Source organism: Erpetoichthys calabaricus, chromosome 13, assembly GCF_900747795.2.
Source record: "Erpetoichthys calabaricus chromosome 13, fErpCal1.3, whole genome shotgun sequence".
In the NCBI taxonomy this organism is placed as follows: domain Eukaryota; kingdom Metazoa; phylum Chordata; class Cladistia; order Polypteriformes; family Polypteridae; genus Erpetoichthys; species Erpetoichthys calabaricus.
In genome coordinates this window covers 7,259,597-7,274,754 of record NC_041406.2, presented here as the reverse complement: position 1 = coordinate 7,274,754, position 15,158 = coordinate 7,259,597, and the positions used below count along the sequence as shown (strand labels likewise).

Below are 15,158 nucleotides of genomic sequence, written 5' to 3'. Positions count from 1 at the left end.
CTAGATAGATACTTTATTAATCCCAAGGGGAAATTCACATTCTCCAGCAGCAGCATACTGATACAAAAAACAATATTAAATTAGATTGATAATAATGCAGGTAAAAACAGACAATAACTTTATGGCCACATGGCACGGAGTGGTGGCTCTGAGGTTAGGGATCTGCACTGGTAATTGGAAGGTTGCCGGTTCGAATCCCGTAAATGCCAATAGGGACTCTGCTCTGTTGGGCCCTTCAGCAAGGCCCTTAACCTGCAATTGCTGAGCACTTTGAGTAGTGAGAAAAGCGCTATATAAATGCAAAGAATTATTATTATTATTATTCCCTGAGGGTGATCCGGCTAATAAGATCCTCATTGTTGGGGACCCGAGTGGCTGGACCAAGCCAAGGGGTCGCTCACATAACACCTGGCTACGGCAGATTGTCATTTCCAGAGGGTGGGGACTGGACCGTGTGCCTGCCTGAGGGGGTTACCAGTCGGGATCCAGAGTTGTTCTGTCGTGTGGTGGGTGCAGCAACACGCTGTACCAGTGCATGCTCCCCAACTTGACTTCCAGAAAACACTTTTGTGAACGAGGAGAGAACGCATGCACAGAAACAGAATGTTTCACTTTCAGTTAGTTTTCTCTTTATTGCCATATTTTTGGATAACATTTATTTTTCATTAAAATTATGTACATATTCAGTTGGTTATTCCTCTACATACCTCTCAAATAGTAGCAGCTTACCACTACAAAGTTCAAATGGAAACTGCAACATTTGATTATAAAGAATTGTGCAAGAGCTAATTTGTAAGATCTTGCCAGTTATGCACCGGACATGCAAAAAGAATTTTCTGTTCCATGCAACAACTAGGAGATTTTATTTTTTGCTCTTTAATTCCAGCTTTAGTAGTAAACATGTCAGTATTAAGTTGGTTGGCGGCACTGTATTGATCCAGTGTTAGTGAGGGTGTTCTGTGGTGGAATTCATTGTAACCCTAATTTGGAGAAGGCAGAAAATGGATGCAGGTCTGTGGTCAGAAGTTTAAGGTTTCTTTATTTAGTCATGTTTACACAAGAAAACATGAAATTTGCCTTCTCAGTTGCATCTAATAACAGATAGAATGAAATAAAACAGACAGAGACGAGAAGGGTTAAGGTAAGGCAGTTAGATAATACATATTTACACCAAAAAAAAGGTTACAGGATATATATCAAAACCCTTAATCATTATCTCCGATATTTCTTATTGAAATGTCGTATGGCACTAGGAAGAAAGGAGTTTCTGGAGCGATTTGTGTCTGTTTTCAAAGCGACTCTCCTTCCTGATTTACTGAACTTTAGTTCTCCGTGTAATGGATGTCTGTCATCAGTTGAGATGATTTCCAGTTTCTTTAACATTGCCCTCTGACTCACACACCAGACAAATCATCTACATCAGTCCCAATAACTTTAGCTGCCTACTTCGTAATCTGCTGGAGCTTTTTTTGAGTTTTGGTTTGTCAGACTATTAAACCAGGCAATGAAACTGAAAGTGATCACAGACTGCGATAAAAGGACAACATGAGGTCCTTGCCTACTTTAAATAGTTTGAGTTTATGGAGGAGAAATAAGTGCTGGTTGCATTTAGAGTATAATTTTTTTGTATTTGTATTCCAGTTAAGATTGTTATCTAGGTAAGTTCCTAAGTATTTATATTCAGTCACTATTTCTACCTCCTCTACCAGAACTACAATAGGTGAACATACAGATTTGTCTCTTAAAATCAAATATCATTTCTTTGGTCTTTTTTACATTCAGAGAGAGGGAGTTTTTATTGCACCAGTTTACCATAAATAATAAAAATTAATTCTTTTATTCTGGAACTTATCTATTTTTTTTCTTCTATTTCTCAGATAATGTTGCTGAATTGAGGCCAAAACGTGCTGCAAATGCCGATGACAACGAATCAATTTTTCTCCTCAGGTATGAAGGCTGTCTCTCTCTTTTTTTCTTTTCAGTATTGTTTTATAGACCACCCAGTGTACTGTTAGATCAGGATCTGTCTGCAGAATTACCCCATGATTGAAAATGTTAATGGTTTGTTTTTATTAATTAGCATGCAAATGTTAAAATCCATGAGATTTCATAGATATCAGAGAACCCACTAGTTAAATCATTCCCATCAAGGTTTTTAAAAAAAAACCAAAAAAAAAAACCCAGAAACGTCAGACTTGGCAAACATTTAGAAAGAATTGGGTCAGATTTTAACATTTGGGTCCATAAAGCTAAATTGGTGCTATTTGGCATTTGTTTTGTGTGTATGTGAACATACTAGTCTTAAATTCATCAGAAGTCACTCAGCTACGTGTAGGTCTAATTTTAATAAGTATATAAGTTTAATATGTCACTGTGCTCTGTACAAAAAATATTTTATAAATCCACTCACATGTACAGCTAACATAAGGCCAGATTTAACACACAGGGGCTCATCATTTAGAACTGCTAGGTAAGCATTAAAAGACAAGACAAGTTAAAGACAAACTTTCGAAATGGGATGTGACAGATAAGGGGCGCTATTGCTCCCTTGAACTCTCAGATCAGGTGCCAGACATCAGATAAAACTCCAAATTATTATTTTATTCGGACAATACAGTGCACAAAGCACCCTCCGCTCCACAATACTCATAAATCATCACAAATACACAATCAATAATCAATCTTCCACTCCCAGATGCATTGCCGCCCTTCTTCCCGACTCAGCTTGTCCGTCTGGGATTTCCCAGAGTCCTTTATAGTCCTTGACCCGGAAGTGCTTCTGATCCCTCAGTCCATGTGACTTCCCAGCACTTACGGATCAGGTGAAAACTCCTCTTCTTCATCCCGGAAGTACGTCATTCCCTCTGTCGCTGTGACTAAGACGCACTACCGGGTTTATAGGGAACATATAAATCCTTGAGCCTCCCTGTAGCGTCTTCTGGTGGCCCCCACGGTATCCAGCAGGGTTGTGAATAGAAACTCCATTGTCCAGGATGCCCTGCTGGCCTTCGGGGCACCTCCATGCCACAGGGAGGGCTCCATCTGGTGGCCTGGGGGTATTGGCCGGGATGAATGGCCAGCCATATCCCACAGGGCATTGTACTATTTCTGTGGGTCAGAGTCAGCATGACATTGGATCTTCTTTTCCTTGTTTGGAATGGCATAATTCACCTAAGTGGGGGCCTGCACATGGAGAAAGAGTTATAAAGCCTTGGCACATTGCCCGGCACATCTTTGAAGCCGACGGACGGATTGGAGATACTGTCATCCTATCTGGAAAATCCTTCCAGTGCAGCGACGAAAACGGCAGACTCTATACACACTACCCGAAAGGTCTTGTCATGGCTTCCTCATCTGTTACAGTAATCCCTCGCTACTTCGCGGTTCACTTTTCGCAGATTCAAGACTTCGCGGATTTTATATGTAAGCATATCTAAATTCATAACGCGGAATTTTTCGCTGCTTCGCGGGTTTCTGCGGACAATGGGTCTTTTTACTTGCTTCCTCAGTTGGTTTGCCCAGTTGATTTCATACAAGAGATGCTATTGGCGGATGGCTGAGAAGCTACCCAATCAGAGCACGCAGTTAAGTTCCTGTGTGCTGCTGATTGGCTCAGCGATGGAGTGTTGCATTAACCAGGAAGTCTCATCTCACTCATTCATCATTAACGTGCTAATGCTTCAGGGGCCGTGTCCAAGCACCAACAGAAGATGCAAATGATTGCAGAAAAGGTAAAAGTTTTGGATATGTTGAAGGAAGGGAACAGCTACACCGCTGCAGGACATCGATTCTTTTATTTAAAAAGGAGGAAAAGCATATAAGATCTACGGCCGCAGTGTCCTTTAACCAGGGTGCAAAACGAGTTGCAAGTGGACGTGATAAGGCAGTAATCTGGATGGAATCTGCTTTAGGAATCTTTGCAACAAGGTCGACATCGTCATGACCGCCTACAAGCTGCTACGTGTACTTCGCTATACAGTAAGTGTAAACTTATCTACCGATTTCATATTGCTTAGCAGTTGTCCCTGTTTTTAATAGAGTAAATGGTGGGTTGTAAACAATACAGGGAGGGTTTAAAAACGTCCAAATACACGTTAAATAATTAAATAAATTTAGTGTCCCTACTTCGTGGAAATTCAGTTATCGCGGTCGGCCTTGGAACCTATCTCCCGCGATAAGTGAGGGATTACTGTATACCGCGTAAACCGTCATTAAAAAAAGCCAAGTTATATCTCCTATGTGATTTCTTACCGCCGTATCACTAAGGAAGGGGTATTGCCTTTTAATATTATATCTATATAGTTTCGGGTTATGTAACATACTGCAAAATTACAAAAGAACTTATTCCAACAAGGGTGGGTAGCACCCCCTGCTAGATATGGCGGTATGATAGACGGTATGAAGTCATTGTGCGGCACTTGAGTTATCAACTGCAATACGTTTTCGCAAGAAATCACATTTGTTTTTGCGAGCTTAGTCATCGTATTCAATTTGGATAAAGTCAAAGTTATGAAAACTGAAGGTTTACTAGCTACACACACAAGGACGGAGTGGTGACTCTGAGGCTAAAGATCTGCACTGGTATCTGGAAGGTTGAGAGGAGGAGGACCGGTGAAAAGATATTCAGATATGTGCACGTATGTAAAGAAGGCATTGAAGGTACATTAGAACAATCTAGACGAGAACAGGCCATTCATCCCAACAAAGCTCACTAGTCATTTATTTCTTCCAAAAAAACATCAAGTCGAGTTTTGAAAGTCCCTAAAGTCTTACTGTCTACCACACTACTTGGTCACTTATTCCAAGTGTCAATCGTTGTTTGTGTGAAGAAAAATTTCCTAATGTTTGTGTGCAAAATTTCCCCTTCATAAGTTTCTAACGGTGTCTCCGTGTTCTTTATGAACTTGAGATCTAAAACGTAAATTGGTATGAAGATATCTGAAATACATTTTCTGATATCTTGATTAGATTTGTAGTTATCTTAAAATAACATCCACTTTAAAATGTTTGTTGTCGCAACCTGCCGATTAATACTAGACAACTGTCTTGGATTCAAAAATGGACAAATTTGTCAATGTCATTGTCAGTTTATTTATATAGCACATTTAAAACAACATAGGAATGCTGTGGCCAAAGTGCTTTACAATAAAAGAAAAAAACATACAATTAACATAAATAACATAAATAGAAATAAAATAAATGAACATAAATAAAATAAATAATAAATAGAAGCAAGATTATAGAATCACAATGAGGAAAGCCATCAGTATTACTGAAGGTCACGGAAAGCAACTGAATAGAAATGAGTCTTTAATCTCGTTTTAAATTGTAGACGAGTCCTTTATGTGATGAGGTAACGAGTTCCCCAGGCGAGGCTACTAAAGCCCTGTCTGTCCCCCTTAGTTTTACACTTCGTACGAGGGAGAACAAAGGACAACTGACCAGAAGATCTAAGCACTCTAGGTGGCTGGTGTAAAGCACACAATTCAGATAAATAGGCAGGAGCAAGCCCATGTAAAGATTTAAAAACTAACAACAAGATTTTAAAATCAATTCGAAAACTGACAGGCAGCCTGTGTAAAGAAGCTAATATTAGAGAAACAGAATCAGACTTTCTTGCCCCAACCAGAAAGCGAGCGGCAGCATTCTGCACCAACTGTAACCTGCATATCAGGGATTTGCTAATCCCAGAACACAGCGAGTTGCAGTAATCAAGGCGAGAAAAGATAAAAGCAGGAGTAACTTTCTCAAGATCTCTAGAAGATAAAAAAGGCTTGATCTTACCTAAAAGACGAAGCTGGAGAAAGCAACTCTTGACTACAGAATTAACCTGTTTCTCAAAATAGAGGTTACTGTCAAAGATAACACCGAAAGAGCTGAGAAGTCCAAGACCAATTTGGGCTTTAGCTGATGGACCCACTATAAGCACCTCCATTTTATTTTGATTCAGATCAAGAACATTATTAACCATCCAGGATCTTAGAAAATAAGGCATAATATTAAAAACAATTTGCACCTACCCAAAGCCCTTATCTTAACCTTACTAAATCGGGCAGCAACGGTAACCCGGTCACCTGAACTTAAATCAATATCGTACACACTCCTGCTTAAACAACACAAGTTCAAGGAATAAAATTAAAAAGACAACCTATCCTTAGCCAGAACCCTTATTTTAACCTCACTAAATCGGGCAGCAACACTAGCCTGGTCGCCTAAACTTAAATCAATATCGTACACACTCCCGCCTAAACAGCTCAAGTTCAAACCCTCAGACAATCATTATATTACAATCCTGCATAATGGCCTAAGACAATTTATTTGTAGTCTGAGGCCTCATATGACTTGTAAGGCCGAAAAAGACACATATGTCAATAGCGAATATAATGAAGTTTAGGTAAAAAGCTGTGCTTATCATATCTTGTGTATGACGGTGGATTTAGGGATTCATTTGCTATATTGCCATCCATCCATTCTCTTCCGCTTATCCGAGGTCGGGTCACGGGGGCAGCAGCTTGAGCAGAGATGCCCAGACTTCCCTCTCCCCGGCCACTTCTTCTAGCTCTTCAGGGAGAATCCCAAGGCGTTCCCAGGCCAGCCGGGATACATAGTCCCTCCAGCGTGGCCTGGGGCTTCCTCCCGGTTGGACGTGCCCGGAACACCTCACCAGGGAGGCGTCCAGGAGGCATCCTGATCAGATGCCCGAGCCACCTCATCTGACTCCTCTCGATGCAGAGGAGCAGCGGCTCTACTCTGAGCCCCTCCCGGATGACTGAGCTTCTCACCCTATCTTTAAGGGAGAGCCCAGACACCCTGCGGAGGAAACTCATTTCAGCCGCTTGTATTCGCGATCTCGTTCTTTCGGTCACTACCCATAGCTCATGACCATAGGTGAGGGTAGGAACATAGATCGACTGGTAAATTGAGAGCTTTGCCTTATGGCTCAGCTCCTTTTTCACCACGACAGACCGATGCAGAGCCCGCATCACTGCGGATGCCACACCGATCCGCCTGTCGATCTCACGCTCCATTCTTCCCTTACTCGTGAACAAGACCCCGAGATACTTGAACTCCTCCACATGGGGCAGGATCTCGCTCCCAACCCTGAGAGGGCACTCCACCCTTTTCCAGCTGAGGACCATGGTCTCGGATTTGGAGGTGCTGATTCCCATCCCAGCCACTTCACACTCAGCTGCGAACCGATCCAGAGACAGCTGAAGATTACGGCCTGATAAAGCAAACAGGACAACATCATCTGCAAAAAGCAGTGACCCAATCCTGAGTCCACCAAACTGGACCCCCTCAACACCCTGGCTGCGCCTAGAAATTCTGTCCATAAAAGTTATGAACAGAATCGGTGACAAAGGGCAGCCCTGGTGGAGTCCAACTCTCACTGGAAACGGGTTCGACTTACTGCCGGCAATGCGGACCAAGCTCTGACACCGGTTGTACAGGGACCGAACCGCCCTTATCAGGGGGTCCGGTACCCCATACTCCCGGAGCACCCCCCACAGGATTCCCCGAGGAACACAGTCGAACGCCTTTTCCAAGTCCACAAAACACATGTAGACTGGTTGGGCGAACTCCCATGCACTCTCCAGGACTCTGCTAAGGGTGTAGAGCTGGTCCACTGTTCCGTGACCAGGACGAAAACCACACTGTTCCTCCTGAATCCGAGGTTCGACTATCCGACGGACCCTCCTCTCCAGAACCCCCGAATAGACTTTTCCAGGGAGGCTGAGGAGTGTGAACCCTCTGTAGTTGGAACACACCCTCCGATCCCCCTTCTTAAAGAGGGGGACCACCACCCCGGTCTGCCAATCCAGAGGCACTGTCCCTGATGTCCATGCGATGTTATATGACAATTTACTTCCAAGGCCCAAAAAGAACACACATGACAATAGCGAATACTGTATGTGTCTTTTTCGGCCTTGCAAGTCAAGTGAGGCCTCAGACTACAAATAAATTGTCCTAGGCCATTATTGGGCATGATTGCAGTATACTTGCGTGCCCCGTAGCCTTCATTGTTAAAGCACCAGTGCGGGTGAGATTTTTGTTTTATATGTAAGGAAAGCACTTAACTTTAGAAAACAATTTGGTGTGACATCTCTGCCATGTTTGTGAAGCAATAATTTGAAAAATACCAAGCTTATCCTTCAAGTGTATAGTCACAAATATTGGCCCCCAGGCCTGAGAAAGGAAATTAATTCCTTGCACACCATGCCTCTCATAGATTATTGCATAACTTGCTTACAGCAGCATTTATGTAAACTACACATTGCCTGAATTAAGATGTGTTCGTAAAGAATGTTAGAACCTTCTTTTGTGTTTATGATAAGAAACAGCTGATGTGAATTTTATTCAAAGGTTTGGCTATTGCTAATGTAAAACGGCTTTTGCTTGTTTTGAGCTGTGCTTTACTGATAGATGCTCCATCTCGTTTATTCTCCTGTTTTATTGAAAAAAGAACCCTTATACTGTATTAGCATATTAGCACCAAGCAGTAGGGTTCCGGGTGATTTCAATTGAAGATTATAAATGAATGAATGTGGCAGTAGGTTGGTTTTTGTATGTTAAAAAAAATGGAAGGAAGTTATCACTAATGTCAAATCATTTTTGCATCAACAGCTCTCGTCCCACCCCAAGGACTAGTAGTGCGGCCCAGAGTGCACCACTGAAGATTTCTAAATTGCAGGTAATTTTAAACCTTTGATTCGTGATGAGCTGAAATAGCTTTGCCTCGAGTTTGGTGGAAACACAGAACAGTTCAAGAATTTTGGCAAACACTGCAAAATGCATTTAAATAAATGGGGAAAGAGAAACTGAATTGATTTTGAGCGGATTGTAACGGTGCAGTGGTCTTTTATGTGTCCCTGAGAGCTTGGGACTTGTCTGCCAATTATGCCCGACCATTTTTGAGGAGCATAAGATAGCTGCCGGAACTTTGAGGCAGCAGTGCTAATTGCTGCACCACCATGCCTTCCTGAGGTAAAGTTTTACTCTGAGTCCTTTATGTCTCTCTCTTCGTCTCCTGGTCCCCTGTCATTATGCCTAGCACCAGATAGCCTGTGATGGAAACGATCAGTGTTAAATAGTTGGGGTGTTGTTTGTCCCTGTCTCTATATGATTCGCACTCCATGCTTAATCGATGAGGGTAGGCACAACATACAATGAATCAGTGCAGTCGAAACTAATTATTTTCATAATATTTTCATTATGGTCAGTTAATGTACCCCTCCAAAGTAAAGTACTGTAAGTTTTTAATTGCAAGCGGGGTGCCAATCTGGCTGAAGTGAATGGGGTAGTGGCACTATGCATGCGTGCATACAGCATAAATTATTCATGCATCCGTAAAGAAGACCGGGTAGCGAGGTGGAGTGTGCCTTTAGTTCACATGCGTAACGTAAATCTAGTAAATAGCACAGAGCAGGGAGTGACATCCCCATTCAACAGTCTGCGAGGCCAGTGTGACATCAGAGAGCTGTTGAAAATCATCATGGTGTGCTAGAAAAAATATAGTTAGTCTAAGATGACTGTACAGCAAATTTTCAAGGAAGAATCCATCAAATTTAATGTGATCAACGCTTTGGTGAATTACACCTGTGTGAGGGATAGCTAGGACACCCCTGTACTGGAAGGACCGGGGGAGAGAGTGTGCACAGGACATTATCTCTCAGAATGCTAGATGGCAGCCCTCCTGGATTGTAGTAGGTGGGTAGGTAGATAGATAGATACTTTATTAATCCCAAGGGGAAATTCACATACTTCAGCAGCAGCATACTGATAAAGAACAATATTAAATTAAAGTGATAACAATGCAGGTATACAGACGGACAATAACTTTGTATAATGTTAAAGTTTACCCCCCGGGTAGAATTGAAGAGTCACATAGTGTGGTGGAGGAACGATCTCCTTAGTCTGTCAGTGGAGCAGGACGGTGACAGCAGTCTGTCGCTGAAGCTGCTCCTCTGTGTGGAGATGATCCTGTTCAGTGGATGCAGTGGATTCTCCATGATTGACAGGAGCCTGCTCAGCGCCCGTCGCTCTGCCACGGATGTCAAACTGTCCAGCTCCGTACCTACAATAGAGCCTGCCTTCCTCACCAGTTTGTCCAAGCGTGAGGCGTCCTTCTTTATGCTGTCTCCCCAGCACACCACTGCATAGAAGAGGGCGCTTGCCACAACCATCTGATAGAACATCTGCAGCATCTTATTGCAGATGTAATGTAACGCTCTGCATTCCCACAGGGCATCATGGGACTTGTACCGTGGGTGCCGCCGGGGGGGGGGGCTGCAGGGACTGGGGCTCTAGCCTTACCTGGAAGTGCTTTTGGACCACGTGTAAGGAAGACTGGAAGTACCGCCGCGGATGGAAGTTAAAAGGAGCTGCCTGCCTCACTAGCATGAGTCAGAGATGGGTGGAAGCTTGCGAGAAGGAGTGGAAGAGGCAGTGGAAGAATGACTGAGAGAAAGAAGACAAAAAGTATATTGTAACAGTGCTTTATTGTACTTGTGGTGGTTCTGGTGGGAAACACTTGCTTTAAAGAGTTTACCCAGAATAAAGGGTTCTTTGTGATTTTTACCTGGTGCCCATGCCTGTTTGTGTTGGGTGTTTGGGGTGCTGGAGTACCCCCTGGTGTCTACACCTGTCCAGCCTGTTTAGCATGTGTTGCTGCCCTGGCATCACTTATTGCTAAGCTGTGTATTTGCACATCACACTAGCTCACTGTGAATAATTTGCGATAATCGTTTGTATTCTTGGCTGTCACTTGTTTATATGGTCTTTTCTCTTTGTGCTCTGCACTTCTATTTTTTTTTTCTACTTTTTTGGAGTTTTCCTTTTGCCCTTTTGATTATTGTTTTCGCTTTATTTCTGAAGTAAACACAGTCATAGTTAATCAACATATTTGTTTTTTAAATTACAGCCACGTCTTTCCTAATTTTACATCCTACTCTAACACCCTGTTTTAACGTGTTATCAGATCACCTAACATAGAACGGTAGCAGCTAACCTCTTAAGTTCCATTCTTAATGGAGGATTAGAAAAAAATGTCAAAACCAGCTATTGCATCGGTGCCCTCCATAATATTTGGGACAAAGACACATTTTTTTCCTTGATTACTCCCTCTGCTGCACAGTTTAAATTACAAATCAACCAATTCAGTTGTGACTAAAATGCACATTGCAGACATTCATTTAAGGTGATTTGCAGTCATTTTGGTCACAACGATTTTTCTGAATGGTCCCCACATTTCAAGGCACCATAAAATCTGGGACATAACAATGGTAGGACTATCAAAGCTGTCATCTTTAGGACGTTGTCACATATCCCTTGCATGCACTGACTGCTTGAAGTCTGCGATTCATAGACATCACAAAGTGCTGAGGATCTTCTCTGGTGATCTTTTGTCAAGACTCTCATGCAGCCATCTTCGGCTCCTGCTTGTTTGGGGGGCTTGTACTCTTAAGTTTTCTCTTCAGCATATGGAAGGTCTGCTCAGTTGGATTTAAATGGGGTGACTGGCTTGGCCATTCAAAAATTTTCCATTTTTTTTAAATTTTTTTTTTTAGCTTTGACAAACTTCTGTGTTGCCAACTGTCATCTGGCCACCCTGTTTTTGTGGTTTGTATCTTGCAGTGTGGCCTCTGTATTTCAGTTCATTAAGTCTTCTACTGATGTTTGTCTCCAACATGTCCACTTCAGCCTGCTGAAGACTGTTTCTGATCAGTCAGACAGGCATTTGGGGCTTTTTCTTGACCATTGTGAGTATTCTTTTGTCATCAGCAGTGGAGGTCTTCCTTGGCCTACCAGTCCCTTTGTGATTACTGAGCTTCACCAGTGTGTTCTTTCATCTTTATTACAGTGCATCCAGAAAGCATTCACAGCGCATCACTTTTTCCACATTTTGTTATGTTACAGCCTTATTCCAAAATGGATTAAATTAATTTTTTCCCTCAGAATTCTACACACAACACCCCATAATGACAACGTGAAAAAAGTTTACTTGAGGTTTTTGCAAATTTATTAAAAATAAAAAAACTGAGAAAGCACATGTACATAAGTATTCACAGCCTTTGCCATGAACCTCAGAATTGAGCTCGGGTGCCTCCTGTTTCCCCTGATCATCCTTGAGATGTTTCTGCAGCTTCATTGGAGTCCACCTGTGGTAAATTCAGTTGACTGGACATGATTTGGAAAGGCACACACCTGTCTATAGAAGGTCCCACAGTTAACAGTTCATGTCAGAGCACAAACCAAGCATGAAGTCAAAGGAGTGGCTTCAGGACAACTCTGTGAATGTCCTTGAGTGGCCCAGCCAGAGACCAGACTTGAATCTGATTGAACATCTCTGGAGAGATCTTAAAATGGCTGTGCACCGACGCTTCCCATCCAACCTGATGGAGCTTGAGAGGTGCTGCAAAGAGGAATGGGCGAAACTGGCCAAGGATAGGTGTGCCAAGCTTGTGGCATCATATTCAACAAGACTTGAGGCTGGAATTGCTGCCAAAGGGGCATCGACAAAGTATTGAGCAAAGACTGTGAATACTTATGGACATGGGATTTCTCAGTTTTTTTATTTTTAATAAATTTGCAAAAACCTCAAGTAAACTTTTTTCACGTTGTCATTATGGGGTGTTGTGTGTAGAATTATGAGGAAAAAAATGAATTTAATCCATTTTGGAATAAGGCTGTAACATAACAAAAGGTGGAAAAAGTGATGCGCTGGGAATACTTTCTGGATGCACTGTATATTCCAGACAGGTGATTTAGGTCATCCTATGGTCTTACCGAAGGTTTTATTCTTATTTTTCAGCCTCATAATGGGCTTCTTTGACTTTCGTTGGCACAGCTTTTGTCCTCATGTTGAACAATGGTAGCTGCAGACTCCAAAAGGCAGAAGCAAGATGGGCTATCTTATGAAGCCATGAAACCCGCCTGAGGATTCACAAACACATGTGATGCCAGATATTATAATGGTGCCCTGAAATGGGGGGGGGGGTCCATGAGGAAAAAGTGTTGTGTGTCCAAAATGTATGCAAATCCCACTAAATTTAAAGTCTGCTGTGTGCACTTTAATCACAATGTATGAATTTTTTGATTTGTAATTTTAAACAAAAGGAGCAGAGGGGGAAATCAAGGAAAACCGTGTCTTTGTCCGAGACATCATTGGACACATACCTGCTATCTGTTCTCTGTTACCAGTCTTGGTGTCTATGTACCATCAGTTACAGTGTTTATTTCTTCTTGACAGAGTGAAGTTCCTGATATGCATGCAGGTGACGTGCATTCAAAAATCAAAGAGCTGATCTACATTGATACTGATCTCACCATCACACCCATCATTGATAACCCGAAGGTATTACAGCTATTTCTCCTTCATAATCCTGCTGCTTGTAGATACAGAGTGCTAGTCTGATTGTATTAGATACATTAATAGACTTTATGGGTTCATTCTGTTGGACAATGCAAGGATCTCCCATTTCTCTTGGTTGTTAATTTTATCTTTAAATCGGCTTTTTGCAAATACCCTTGTCTGAAAGGTGCTATATAAATAAAATTTATTATTATTATTATAATAATTATAAATGTTTGAGTAAAACTTAGATCTGTGCCCGTATTTATCAAGCTTCTCAAAGTAGGAAAAATGTCCTAACTGGCTCAAAAATCTGAGTGAATTTCGGTCCTACTCTTACAAGGGGAGTAAAAGCATTTCGCCAGTTTTAAGTTAAGTAACTACTCCTAATTTCACCAGGATTTAGGAGAGCTGGTGAGTGAAACCTAACTTTCTAAGAGTTTCCAGCAGATGGCATTCAGGCAGAGGTTGGCGCACACATTCTGGGAAGGGCCAACTGTTTTGGAAATGCTGGACCACAATGCACTCAACTTAACTCAAATTTTGCAAGCTACTTGATTGCTCCATCTATGCGGAGAATCCATCCGCTGTCAGCTGAAATGAAAGGGTAACGTTGTGTGTAAAATGCAGATTTTCATTTGTGTATGTCAAAACCAAGCATGTCTCGAATTTTGCACCAGATGTTAAACGCCCTTACAATGTATTGGGTGATATTTATACATTTCCCCAAGAATCCACATAAGATAATGTTAAAGCAAGATGCAGTCCTGCAAATTAGCAAACACACATAAAGATCATTGTACCAAATGTGGATGACCATGCATGTGCAAATCACAAGAGATACAGTCATATGAAAAAGTTTGGGAACTCCTCACAGCCTGTATAATAATTGACTGTCCTTTCAACAATAAAGATAACAGTGGTCTGTCTTTCATTTCCTAGGAACATCTGAGTACTGCGGTGTGATTTTTAGTGACGCAGTATTTAGTTGTATGAAATTAAATCAAATGTGAAAAACTGGCTGTGCACAAATGTGGGTCCCCTTGTCATTTTGCTGATTTGAATGCCTGTCACTGCTCAATGCTGATTACTTGGTTGGATGAGCTCGTTAAGCCTTGAACTTCATAGACAGGTGTGTCCATCATGAGATATAAAGGTATTTCAGGTGGTCAATCGCAAGTTGTGCTTCCTTCCCTTTGACTCTCCTCTGATGAGTGACAGCATGGGATCCTCAAAGCAACTCTCCAAAGATCTGATAACAAAGATTGTTGAGTCTCCTGGTTTAGGAGAAGGCTATAAAAAGCCATCTCAGAGGTTTAAACTGTCAGGTTCTGTAACTGTAAGGAATGGAATCAGGAAATGGAAGGCCACAGGCACAGTTGCTGTTAAACCCAGCAGGTCTGGCAGGCCAAGAAAAATACAGGAGTGGCATATGCGCAGGATTGTGAGAATGGTTACAGACAACCCACAGATCACCTCCAAAGACCTGCAAGAACATCTTGCTGCAGATGGTGTATCTGTACATCGTTCTACAATTCAACCCAATTTGCACAAAGAACATCTGTATGGCAGGGTGATGAGAAAGAAGCCGTTTCTGCACTCACACCACAAACCGAGTCTCTTATTGTATGCCAATGCTCATTTTGACAAGCCAGATTCATTTTGGAACAAAGTGCTTTGGACTGATGAGACACAAATTGAGTTATCTCAATTTGTATTTTGAATATTGTGAATTTCCCATTGGGATTAATAAAGTATCTATCCTATCTATCCTATCTATCTATCTTGTCATAACAAAAAGCACTTT

The 15,158-nt window shown here is 41.9% G+C and overlaps 1 protein-coding gene across 1 annotated transcript in view; it reads left to right on the top strand.

Moving 5' to 3' along the window:
• Nucleotides 1-15,158, top strand: part of ulk4 (unc-51 like kinase 4) — a 499,390-nt gene that overhangs the window by 69,381 nt on the left and 414,851 nt on the right. Inside the window, exons 11-13 of the mRNA XM_028817917.2 lie at nucleotides 1,878-1,947; nucleotides 8,626-8,692; nucleotides 13,250-13,354. Coding sequence (XP_028673750.1) covers nucleotides 1,878-1,947; nucleotides 8,626-8,692; nucleotides 13,250-13,354 — 242 coding nt within the window. The remainder of the gene's footprint in view (nucleotides 1-1,877; nucleotides 1,948-8,625; nucleotides 8,693-13,249; nucleotides 13,355-15,158) is intronic.